At 39.4% G+C, this 13,407-nt stretch overlaps 1 protein-coding gene across 1 annotated transcript in view; it reads left to right on the forward strand.

Moving 5' to 3' along the window:
* The window catches only part of PRKAR2B (protein kinase cAMP-dependent type II regulatory subunit beta), a 90,602-nt gene extending 84,114 nt beyond the window's left edge, over window positions 1–6,488 (forward strand). The window contains exons 9-11 of the mRNA XM_082691964.1: window positions 2,087–2,152; window positions 2,283–2,421; window positions 4,490–6,488. Of these exons, the coding sequence (XP_082548090.1) occupies window positions 2,087–2,152; window positions 2,283–2,421; window positions 4,490–4,623 (339 nt within the window). The 3' untranslated portion in view covers window positions 4,624–6,488. The remainder of the gene's footprint in view (window positions 1–2,086; window positions 2,153–2,282; window positions 2,422–4,489) is intronic.
* The last annotated feature ends 6,919 nt before the right edge of the window (window positions 6,489–13,407 follow it).

A 13,407-nucleotide genomic window follows, 5' to 3' on the forward strand; every position in this document is an offset into this window, starting at 1 on the left:
TATTTGTACATGACATGAAATTCAAACATATCTATGGTAAGTTGTTGTTAATAATCAGAAAAAACAGGTCAGCACATTCCTTGTGATAACATGCACCCAGAAGGCACACCGGGAGTTCCCGCAGAGTTTTGCATGATCAGTTCAGGATGAAGCCTCCTGGGGATGCTCCCTGATAAAGTTAATCAAGAAGGGAACACGCTGTACCGTGTTCTGTATCAGCTTCCGGGCACGAAATGGGGGCTGACGTGCCATTTCACCCCTAATGCTTCTCCGAGATCCCAGTTGGATCAGGTAGGAATACACACCTTCATTACGACAGAGCTGCTGAGAAGTAGGATTTATGAAGACAGTCAGGGTTCACAGATAAAGCAGACTGATGATAGTGCCTATATTTCTTAGCTACAGTTCTAAGCACTACGTGAACGATTTCAACAGATTTTAAGGTTCTTTAATTTTTGTATCACATTTAAGTATTGTCTTTTAGTATATGTGGAATGAGACGCAAGGTCTGTGAGCTTGAGGCACGAATAATTGTGTTAGGAGGCAAATACACAAGTAAATCAGTCTCTCCTGTCCACATGGATGCACACACCGATTATAGTCAGGGGTTGGAAGGAGGTGGAGTCAAATTAGAGGACAAGACCAAGGTTCTCCTATGGAAGTTGAAAAATAACCAAGCACAGAGCACTTTTGACATGATTTTTTTTAGCCTTTTATTTTGAAATAGTTACAGATTCATGGTAAGTTGCAGTGATCATACAGAGGTCCCGTGCCCTTCCCCCAACCTTCTCCCAGTGCCTCTGGTGTCCCTACACTTCACACCATCACCCCTATGATCCAACACTGGCACAGCCCACCAGCCCTGTGTTGTCACTTCTTTGTGCCTTTAGAGCATGTTTTGAAAACAAAATTATCAGGCACCAGCTCACTTGGTCAGTAGAACATGTGACTCTTGATCTCAGGGTTATGAGTTCTAGCCCTACATTGGGCTTAGAGGTTATTTAAAAACAAAACCTGAAAAAACAATAACATAGCAATCAACAGATGTATTATGATTTTAAACACTTGAAAATGTAATAGGACGCTCCTATGATACAAAGTAAGAGGATTATAGATATATTATACTTAGGGTTTATTGAAGGTATTTTTAGGGATTATCTCTGAAGCATTTATAAATATGTTACATAAATCTAGACTCCACATTTTTGTGATGTAATCTGACACTGTGTTTCTTGAATTGTATGTACAATTGTATGTGTTTCTATGAATTGTTTCTTGAAATGTATGTAAAGAGTTTTGAAATTCCCAAGTTTCTCTAGAATCACTTTGGAGGCTCAGAAAAGTCAGTATTTGTTGTCATCTGTACTACACTACTTCCTTCAGGAGGCATCACTGAAAATCAGGGCAGAGTTCACCCAAAAAAGAAAAGTAGAGAAAGCAGGGGTGTGGTTAGAAATGGCAACATTTTCAGAAGCCTTTTTGAGGCCCCAGGGTAGGATAGAGCATCAGTAACAACATCAGGGCCCACGTGGGCTGCCTCCCAATATGTCCGGTTGTTTTCTCCTCCTTGAGAGTTTCTCCTCTCTGGGCCCCATGCTGATGCTTCTCATCAGAGTATGACACAGGGTGCGCATCTGAGCGCCTCTTGGGAAGCACAGGATTGGCCTGCAGAGCAGGACGTGCTGGGACATGGCACTGCTATCTGGGACTGTAGACATTGTCATCCAGGCGGCCGTTGGGGCTTAATTCTCCCCTCTGTATTTGCCATGTCTCCTTGGCTAGCTTTAGCCAGAAGTGCCATGGGGAAGAGTTTATTATTTGAAATAGTTTTACATGAAATAAATAACTGAACAATACCAAATCATTATATTGTACATTCTAAACTAAAGGTGAGCTTGTTACTTTAGAATTGCTGATCATGGCCTCTCAATGTAGACAGCGAGATGGTCTGTTCCTCTGGCCCCTCACTGTCCCGGCAGACCGTCTGTACCATGGAGCTGGGTCGATCTCAGGGCTGCAAGAGGCCAACAGGATTGCTGGCATCGAAATCTGCATTTCCCCCACTGTTTTTGTTTCCTTCTTACAGGGAGATTTGGCGGATTCTTTTTTCATCGTGGAGTCGGGCGAAGTGAAAATCACTATGAAAAGGAAGGTGAGTGTTGGCAAGTCCTAAAAAGCCATGTTAGCCACAGAGCACCAAGTTTCCTTTCTGATGCTCACCCTACGATTAACGGAGATTTCATGAGCTGAGTCACGGCTCACACTCTTCCTTCCCTTGTCAGGGTAAGTCAGAAGTGGAAGAGAATGGTGCCGTGGAAATTGCTCGCTGTTCTCGGGGTCAGTACTTCGGAGAGCTGGCTCTGGTCACCAACAAACCTCGGGCCGCTTCCGCGCACGCCATCGGGACCGTCAAATGTTTAGGTAGGGGTCACAGGGGTGGACGTGCCTCTACTTGCAGTCGTGAGACCTGCATTCTGTGTGTTCGTGAGCCTGTGCCGACGATCTCACTGGGTCCCCAACTTTTACCGTCCCCACAGAAGAGAACAAGGTCATGATTCATTGCTTTAGGGAATCCATTTGTGAGAGCCTTTCTTTTTTTCTTTATGGATCGTCCCATCCCTATTTTGTTCTTCCGTACGGGCACGAAAAAACATCTTGTTTTAGTAAAGAATTCGGAGTATGAAGCTTTAGGTCTCATCTTTCAAGTAAAGTTCGTGTTCCTCCCAAAAAAAAAAAAAAAAAAAAAAAGAAAGCCAGCTAGAATAGTATTTTTATAGCATTCATCCAGGTCTGTGGGCAAAGCCGGAGGGTCTGTGGGAGTACTTCCTCATCCTAGTCCCAATGAAGGTTTGTGCTTGTCAAACACAGGACGGTTTTGTTGTCCAGCTGTTAACGATAAGTCATCGCAGATGCCACCTTCAGCTGGAAGACCTCCCTCTGACCTAGGAGACAGAATTTACTTTAAGAGTGAGGAACGGAAGCCAGGAGGTGTCCACATAGCGGACACTGTAAGAAAATTGATTACACAGTGATTATCCACTCTGTGTTCTCACACGCAGTTCTGTAGAATAAACGTAGCGTCCTCAGACCTGCAGGCATCTTCAGAATTAACTCCTTAGAGAAGTGACTTTTCGAAAGGCTTTCAGGAAGTATAATAGTAATCAAGTGTTACATTTGGATGAAAGAGGAGGTAGGTAGGCCCTGATGGGTAATTTTCCTCAGTACAGACAGGAGGAAAAGTAAAAGTGAAGTGAGTGAAACCCTATTAATTTTTTTCTGTAACAGTTATTCCCATTAAAGAAAACCTGAGAAATACAGAAAAGGATGGGAAAAACTAGGAGTCACCCATACCAACCCCCCCAATTCTGTTCTAATTCCTTCTCATCCTTTTATTTTTTTTTTTATTTTTTTTTTGGTGGGGGTTTTCTGGTTTTAAGATTTTGTCAACTACTTTTTTTCCATTCACTGTAGCTTAATCAGGTACTTGCTCATTTTATTTCTAGTTGATCAAATTGTAACGTGTGAAGTAAAATACACATTGTACGTCACGCAGGCATTTCCCACTGGCAAATATTTTGGGCGTTTGGGCCCCATATATTGGGGGTGAGGGAGATTTTTGTGTCTGTGGGCGCACATAACTTTCCCATATATAGGATTTTTCCTTAGGAATGTTCTCAGGATACACTTCTTTTCATGCTGTTCGAGGTATACTGCCAGCTCTCTCGGTCTGTACTAATTTACATGCTACCACGGTACAACAAATGTCCACTTTCTCTGTTCTTGCAAACATTGTCTTTTGTACCTTTGCAAATTTGAGAGGGAAAAAAAATATATATGTATGTATGTATGTATTTCTTAAATCTGTATTTCTATGGTGGTGTGATATTTTCCACACGTATATTATAAAGAGTTTTTAAAAGTGTAGGAGACAAGCAGGAAAGGGGACATAAAGCATATACTTAGAAGCAGACAAAAGCACTTGGGCTGCCATTTAGAATTGACTAGACAATAGGATAAAAGAGCAAAACATTACAAAAGGTAACACTGGGTCTTTACAGCATAGCATTGGGCAAAGAGTAGAGAAAAAAAAAGGAAACAGTAGAGAAGAAAAACAAAGGGAAAACAATAGAGAAAAAAAAATCCCTTGCCACCTTTAAGGAGTTCATATTACTGAGGTGATGACATCAAAACTAATTTATTTTTTAAAATTCCAAGGCCTTGCCATAACAGCCCCTCATTTTTTTCTTACCATAGACCAGGAGCCTCCCAGCCACCCTAGAAATGCACAGATTATCAGAGGAATACTGGCTGTTTACTTTCTGAAGCGGAACATTTTTATTCTTACGCCCTTTCCTTACATTTGATATATATCTAAAAATGCCATTGCATTATTGATAGCTGCAGAATGGGCATAGTAAATAACTAGGGAATTTTTCAAATTTGCAAAGGATGTTAAATTTGTTTTTCTTTTATTCTCCCCTTTTCTTAGCTATGGATGTGCAGGCGTTTGAAAGGCTTTTGGGACCTTGCATGGAAATTATGAAAAGGAACATTGCCACCTATGAAGAACAATTAGTTGCTCTGTTTGGAACTAACATGGATATTGTTGAACCCACTGCATGAAGCAAAAGTATGGACAAGACCCGTAGTGACAAAATTCCGCAGTAGTGGTTAGTCCACTGAGAATGTGTTTGTGTAGATGCCAAGCATTTTCTGTGATTTCAGGTTTTTTCCTTTTTTTTTTTTTTAAACCTTTACAGTGTATCTGTAAACAGAGTAGTGATTTAATACTCAATAGGCTTTACCATCACTTTCTAAAGAATAGGTCAGAAAAATACTGACATACTGATAAGATGACTTTGTACTCCACAAAATTATGATTTGAGTGAAAGTTTCATTCAGATGATTGTGATATACCAAAAGTATCTGTGTGTAAGAAGATAATTAAAGGACACTGCCGTGGGTGATATGTGTTCGTTTGGACTTCCCGGGTTGCTGTGTTAGTGACTGTGCTCATGGAAAGAGACCTTGGCAGTGACTCATGCTGGACAGCATGACATCACATTCTTTTTACAACTCACTATATATAGTAAGTACAGTTTTAATCATTTTTGTTTTCTCAAGTTTTTCAGGCTTGATAAGTTATGTGCTGGCCTTGGACTATGGTGAAATGGTAGAAAACATCATATGCAATTTTCAGACCTTTTATATTTTTGCAATAAAGTACATTTTGACTTCTTTGGCATAAGGTCAGTAACTTCCATACCCCAGCGGTTTTAAGGATGAGAATGTAGTCATTATGATAATAGGGAAGAGTCTTTGAGATGAGAGATCATTAACACAATTTCCTCATAAAGCATATATCTGCTTCTTTTTTCCATTTTGTAGTTCTCTGTACTCTTTAAAAGTTTGAGTTCAACATTTAATGTCACAAATGGTTTTTGGTTTTTTTTTAAATGCTATTTAGACTTGTCTTCTAGAAGCTGGAGATCTTAACATATGCTAAAAAAAAAAAAAAAAAAAAAAAAAAGAAAGAAAGAAAAAAGAAAAGGAAAAAAGCGACCTCTCCTATACCAAAAATATTTTGGGGTCCTCATCAGCATGCCCCAGGGATATAGCTCTGTTCTTCACTAGGTGTACATAATACGATCCTTGGCAGACATCTCCCATGGGTTTCCTTTAAAGGTGGTGGGAATAAATTTTTTTAAGCAAAACCAGATATAAATATAAAAGGAATTTCTGCCCCATCCAAATGTCCTTGCCATTTGTGTTACTGTAGACTCAAAAGTGCAGGATGGACTTAATACGTTTTCGTTGATAATATGCCTATTATTCTGCCACATAAGATGAATTACATTCAACCAAAGCAGTATTATTCTTAACATGGTTTCTATGTCCATGTGACCCCAGTGTCTGGAGAGGTTAGTTCTAATCAGTTGTTCACTTTTAAATGAACAATTACATTTTGGGAAACAGGTTTTAAAGAATTATATATACCTGGGTAAAAATAGTCTGTGGCTCTTACAGTGTGATGTTATTAGAGAACGTTTATGGTCTTACATATATAATGAAAATATGGTTTAAAATGTGTTCATCAAATAATGTACATATAAAAAGTATGTAAAGTATAACTTAGCCACATTTTAGAACACCGTTTAACAATTTTGCAAACTTTCTTGTAGGAAGGGAGCTTATGACATGAAGATGACTTGTTTTCTATTTCAGATTTTATTTTAAAAGCCAGTTCTGTTAAACAAGGAAAAACCACAAAGAACCCCCAGATTCCTAGTTCATCATTCTGTACTCTTTATCCACTTTTTCAAGATACCTTGTTGCATCAGCTGATTGTTAACTATTCATGGAATAACAAACAAATGCCTGTTTAATAAAGAACTCTGACCAAGGCTGTAAATGCCAGTTACATTATTTTCAGTATTGTTGGTTATATTTAAATTTACCTTATAATAAAGCACACTTTTATAATAAAATGTTTTTAATGAAGTTTTTTTTTTGTTTGTTTGTTTTGTGTTGTGTTGTGTTTCTGTCCTGGGACTTGGATGGTGCATATTGTGCCATGTGAGAAACAGGACAGACGGGGTACATGTGAAAGGCATTGCCACCCCACACACCCTGGACCTAATGCAAGAAAAGAGTATAGTTTTTTATGGCAATAGGGATTTACAGATTTTAACTATTAGTCATATGTGATCTAAACAATCGCAGTGTGCTCCAGACTAGCTTGGCTGTGTAGGCTCACCAGAGATGTGTCACTAACTAGGGAATTTACAAGTTGAAGCATCTAATAAAAACATTTGACTCACACTTGATGTGTGGATGTCATCATTCAGTCACAAACCAAGATTCTTTACTCTTAGAAGATCCTCCATTGAAATTTCATTCAAGGATACACTCTGTGTAGCTACGAATTATTCTGGAAGAACATTGTAATAACGCAAGTGCTTCTCCTTGTTTCATATAGTGTGTGTGGGGGTGTGTGTGTGTTCTGCATGTCACTATGAACTAGGACTTGCCTATGGTGTAACAAACACTATCTGTGACACAAGTTGGGTGAACATGCTTGGATTACTGTTAGAAACTAGCAGACCACTTAAAATGTGTAGAAATTCTGCGAGGGAGGCATGGGACATGAAGTAAAGGACTCTGGGTTTGATTGAAATATGTCCGATTAAATGCAGAGTCCTTTTCCTTTCTAGAGCAATTTTCCTAATTTTCTCTAGCAATGTTATATTTAGAACAAGGAGTTTGTGACCTTTGACATTCTTTTTAAAAATTTTTTATTTAAATTCATTAGTCTCATGTAATACCCAGTGTTCATTACATCATATATCCTTCCTAATGTCCATCATCCAGTTACCCCATGCCCCCACCCCTCTTCCCCTCCAGCAACCCTCAGTTTGTTTCCTATGATTGAGAGTCTCTTATGGCTTGCCTCTCTCTGGTTTCATCGTTTCATTCTTCCCTTCCCTTCCCCTATGCTCCTCTGTTTTGTTTCTTAAATTCCACATATGAGTGAGGTCATATGATAATTGTCTTTCTGTGATTGACTTATTTGGCTTGGCATAATGCCTTCTGGTTCCATCCGCGTCGTTGCAAGTGGCACAACCTATGGCTTTGTTAAATAACTGAAAAAGCAATTCTATCTGAATAAAATGTTAATACTGAAGGGAGAAATGAAATTGTTCACGCATAAGGGAGAAATAGAATAACCAGGAATTCTGGCTTCTGGAATTAAGAGAGTGTGAAGTGTGGCTTGATGTTGAATATCAGAAAGAATTCTGACCAAAACAAACTGGAATAGGAGTTGAGACAACCTTCCCTGCTCCAGGATATTTTTAAAGGCAGCAAAACTGGTTGAGCAACTGAAACTATATAGTTAGTCTTACCCCCAGGTACTTAAAAAAAAAAAAAGACCTTAAAAGTATAGCGAATTATGGAAACTTAAACAATAAAGTTTACCATGTATTGGCAGAGGTCTTATGTGCCCAACAATAAAGATGGGAGCCTAGATCAGTCCGTGTGAGTGAGGAGAGTCAGTGACTTTGCCCAGTTACGTGGTGAGGCCACGGCAGAACTCCCAGGCCACTGATTCTCTTGGTTTCCTGTGCAATTCTTGGTCTCGTATGTTTTCCCATATTGAGCCTATAGAGAAATTTGCATCAAGTACGCAGGGCAGATGGTTAAGACTCCTGAGAGGAAAACTGTACTTGACCAACAGATCTGCATCTGTCCCTTTTTATGCCGTAAATTTATAAATCTAAAATTGCCTAAAAAGTCCTCAAGGTGCATGTTAACACTTACATTTGGGGAGATGTAATGAGGCATGCTGTGGAAGTAACTGCACCATAAAATGAAATGACACTAGGTAGGTGCCCTAGCCCAAGGCTTGCTACCCTCCCCTCTCCTCCCCAAACCTTCCCCCAAAATGTATATATGAAATATTTTGCATCGATTATAATTGAGATGTTACAGTAAGTAAATGAATTTTTACTCTCAGCTGCAAAGAACAGAGAATGAGTTTCTCTCTAGGGGGCCGGAGAAGGTTTTAGGTGTGAGCCAGAAATGGACTCAAATGACAAAAGCAGCCTCGGCTCCTGACCTCAACAACCTGGAAGCAAACCTCTGAGTGTTTCTAGCCTAACAAGAACGAGCATGTGAGCAGTAAATACCAGTCAAAAATCTCAGATAAAGTTGCTTCCAGTCTCTGACCTTCCATCTTTATCCCAATTGAAAACCTACTGGGATCCTGCTGAGGAGTAAGAGAATAAGCGATCTCCCAAGAACTCCTCTGCCTCCTTGAGGCCACATCTTTACATACGACTATATTCTTGAAATGTATACAAGTGACGTTTTTAGAAGAGATGCTCAATTTTCCTTGTGATTGCTCCTTAAATTGGCTGAACTTAAATAGCCTCCACATGTTTACTACTACGGCGCATTGTGATAGGCTGTGGAACTTGAAGGAGTGGAAGTGGGTTCGAAGAATCTTGTTTGCCTTTGTGTGATGGAGAGGAAGGAAAATAGCGCTTACCCTGTGAGCAGATGAGACCTGTCCTCTTAGAGCCGTGATAAATGTTCACATATAGAAAGCCCATGGAAGCTTGTTCATAGTCCGTGTGCAAGAGAACAAGGGACATGCAGGATAGTACATAACATGCGCTCATAAGAAAGTTCCTGCCGCCTGTTTCCTGCTCACTTCCTCATTTGTTCAGCAGGCACCTACTGACTGAGTGCTCAGACAAAAAGATGCATTGGAGATGGTGGGGGGGGGGGAGGAGGAGGTAACATTTGTAAATGCTGGGGGGGGGGGGCGGCAAATGAAAGCAAAATAGTATGTGTAGCCACAGTGTGATAAGAGTTGTGTGCATATTCTTGTGGTTTTAATTGCTTTTTATCACACTCGTCTCTAAAACGAGGTTCTTGTGACTGGCAACTAAAAGGAAATACATAAAGAAGAGCCTAAAATAACAAGACACAGGAGAAAATACATAGGAGATTGTGTTAAATGGTTCAGATAACAGGAATGGTCTATTCTAGAAAACTCGCAATGAAAAACCCGAGAACAGTTATTTGAAAGATTTCGGCTTCTTAATTTTATAAAAAGTAAGTAGGATTAAGTTGAATTTTTTTGTTGCCTTCTCTAAATGCTCACGTTTTCATGAGCATTTACAAAAACATTTTGAGGGTGATGGAGGCCACAAAGCGTAGGGCCCTCTGAGTCCTGAGGACACCCAGGTTTATTTCTCTCCACTTGGATCTCCTAAATTCTACATAGGTTCAGCTGCTTTTAGGAACTCTGTACCCAGATTTCTTGCTTGCACAGAAAGCTCATGATTTAAAATTGAACCCACCCTTTCTCCTTTTTCCAGTTCCCAAGTCTGTTGTCTCCAGCGTTCCCCACCTCAGCACTAACATCGACATACCACCAATACCCACCCACTAGTAATCTCTACACCGGGTGTGGGGCCTGAACCCACAATCCTGAGATCAAGAGTCACATGCTTCACTGACTGAGCCAGCCAGGCGTGCCCCTGCCTCCACCATTTTTTATTCTTCCCTTTCTTTTTCCCTTTGGCTCTTCCTCCTAAAGGTGATTATGTTAAGACACCAATATATCGAAGCAAACTCATGCTCTATGGTCATCTGAGTAAAATTTAAACTCATAGTGGAATCAAGAATTATAACGTACAACAAACATACTACTCATTTCTAAAATGGCACTCATCATTAGCTCCCAGGCATTCCCTTACAATTTGAATATACTTGAGTACTTGGAATTAATTATAAAATTATAGTACATATATGGAAGGATGGCTCTACGATTTTTAAATAATCTACCCAAAGAGAAACTATCTGAAAAGCTGAGGAACTACTTTCAACCATTTCCTAGTTTTAGGAAATGTGTCCCATTTCCTAATTTTAGTGTGGATAGTCTCCAGCTTAGGATGGTTTGACTCACAATTTTTCAACTCCATGATGGTGCAAAAGCAAAGTGCACTCAGTAGAAACATTCTGATCTTTCCCCAGGCTATCCATGGGTAGGAGGACAGTCCTCTCTCATGATGTTGGGCAGGGCAGCCACAAGAGCATATGGATCAACAACCCATTCACTTAGAGCCATTCTATCTTTCACATCCAGAAGAGCATTTAGTAAATTACATGAGATGTTCTACACTTTATTGTACATAAGCCTTTGTTAGATGATTTTGCCCAACTATCACTTAATGTAAGTGTTCTGAGCAAAGCAGGCTCTGCTGAGCTGTGAAGCTCTGAAGGTTAGGGTGTTAAGTGCATTTTCAACTTGAGATGCTTTTCAACTTCTTGGACATAACCCCATTATAAGTTGAGGAAGATGTGTACTTGATTTGAGTGATTTCCTTTTTTTATCAGTTCAAACAGTGATATTCTCAATATGTAAACAATCTTTAGTCCAGCGTAGTAGTCATTGGTGTGCCAAATGTAGAGGAACTGAGGCAAATATATTGTTTAATTTGATCCCTAAATAGGGTTTATCTTTTTTTTTTTACTACCTTTAACAAATCAGCACTTCATGTTTCTTTATAAAAACAGAAGTTGATTTGTTTATGTGTTCTTAATTATATCTGCTTTAGTGAGAGAGAAGAATTTGCATATATAAAGATTTTCAAGGAGATCTTACTAGTTTTTTACTTTGATCTTTGCTCTGGGTTGTGAGTTGTCTGGTTTTATTAGTCACTCAAGAATTAATGAGGATGACACACCTTGTTAAATATACATGTGGTACTTATCCTGTCATTTAGCTTCCCAGGAAAGTCAAAAGACAGGACTAATTGTCCACTTTAAAGGTGTATAGTTCCTGATACTGATATTTAATCAGTGTGACTGAAGCATTAGAATTTTACTCCCCAATGACTTAGACAAAAATTAATGTGAAGAGATTTTATATCTTTGAGAGAAGCAAAGAGTTCAACAAATAATAGGAACTAAATATTTCTGAATGAGTGAATGGAAAAACTTCTCAGGGCTATTAAAAAGATAATTCGTTATAATAATGTACAATATCTTGATCTGAAGTTGAAATTATTCTTACCATCATTGTGTCCACCAAAAAAAAAAAATATCCAGTAAGGCTTTTAGTAAGAACTTTCAAATAGAAAACCCTTTAAAATAAGGTTCAGGGGAATCTGCGTGGCTCAGTCAATTAAGCATCTGACTCTTGATCTCCGCTCAGTTCATGATCTTAGGGTCATGAGTTCAAGCCCTGAGTTGGGTGTGGAGCCTACTTAAAATATAAATGAAATGAGGTAAGCTTCAGCTAAAGGCAGGCCTCCTGGTTTACCCAATGAATAGGGGAAAGGAGTGGCTCAAGTTCTTGAGGGCTTTTTTTTTTTTCTTTTTTTAAGACTGATTTATTTATTTGACACCGAGAGAGACAGTAGAGAGGGACAAGCAGGGGGAGTGGGGGAAGGAGAAGCAGGCCTCCTGCTGAGCAGGGAGCCCAATGCAGGGTCAATCCCATGACCTCCTGGACCATGACAGGAACCGAAGGCATATGTCTAACAACTGAGCCACCCAGGCGCCACAGGGAGACTTATTTTTTGGGGGGCGAAAGCTTTTCAGTTTCCTGGTGGGTTTAAAACATAAATATTTCAAATTTTAATTTAAATGACTAGGTAAATTCCACAATTTTTTCTTTTTGTCAAAAAATGACATGCTGTAGAGGTAGCACAGCAATCCTCCACAGTAAAGGGTGAAAATAGAAAGACCAAAAAGAAAACAAAATAACAGGGTCACAGTCCACATTCTTTTTTGGATCCCTCTATAAATCTCTAAAAGAGAATACATTCAAATCCTGTCCTTTACCCTCAGTGAAAAATTTAGGCATCTTGTTGGCTCTCAATTATTTTTAGGAAAAAATAATACTATTTGTGAATACAAGAAGTAAATCTTTGATTCTGTGGTACGGAGAATGATTTTAACATAATTTCGCTTCAAGTCTTCAAACAGGAAATCCCTAAAAGAATTGGAAAACTTGTTTTTGTTTGTTTGTTTTTGAAAACTTGTTTTAACCCGCGAGAGTTACTTGGGATTTGATATGTTGCTTTCAGGGAGATTTAAAAATTCAAGACATGTATAGGTGGGGGTCATTAAAGGAATAATCAGCTATGGTTTCCGCCTCTTTTCAGTAGTTGACTATTGATTTCTAAATAACGTAGGGTTTTCCTCTTAATTTTAAGCATACAAGCAGTGATCTAAAGATACAAAACGTAAAGCATAGCTTAATGATTAAACGTTAAAGGTTCAAAGGAAAAAAAGCTTAATAATGCCTTTGTAATGTGAATGGTAAGAACATGAATTACAGACTCGGTGGACTGTGCTGGACAGCCATGTTTAAAGTGAAGGTAACTATAAAGCCAAAGAAGCCACCCTCCTCTGGTGAGTCAGTTATTAGTAACTTAAGGAGGAGCTCCTAGTGGCAACGAAGTGCAAAGACACTCTTCTCTCATCAATGGGAAGTCGTCGGGGGTGGGGGTGGGGACACACTGGTTAACAAAAACTCACCAGAGACCCTTAGATAATGATTCACTAATTCAGTTTAAATCACACACTGTACTGCTATTTACTTTAACCAACGAGCAAGCTGGTCAATATGGAAAATACCGCTTTGATCGGCTTCAGTCTCTGTAAGTCAATAGTAATCGTCCACCCGCTTCCAGCTTTGTAAATTCACCAGACCCCGAACTTTCCTGCGTTCATCCCTGAGCCTCCCAGTGACCGGCACGTCGCTGGCATTCAACACACCCTGCGTGAACTGATCGAAGAAACCCTCTGAAGTTGCTGTCCGGGAAGTGGCCAGGCAAGACTGAGGATAAAGGAATTCTAGTTCTTCCCACTGGAGCGCCACACCAC

Source organism: Mustela nivalis (genome assembly GCF_964662115.1).
Source record: "Mustela nivalis genome assembly, chromosome: 12".
NCBI lineage: Eukaryota > Metazoa > Chordata > Mammalia > Carnivora > Mustelidae > Mustela > Mustela nivalis.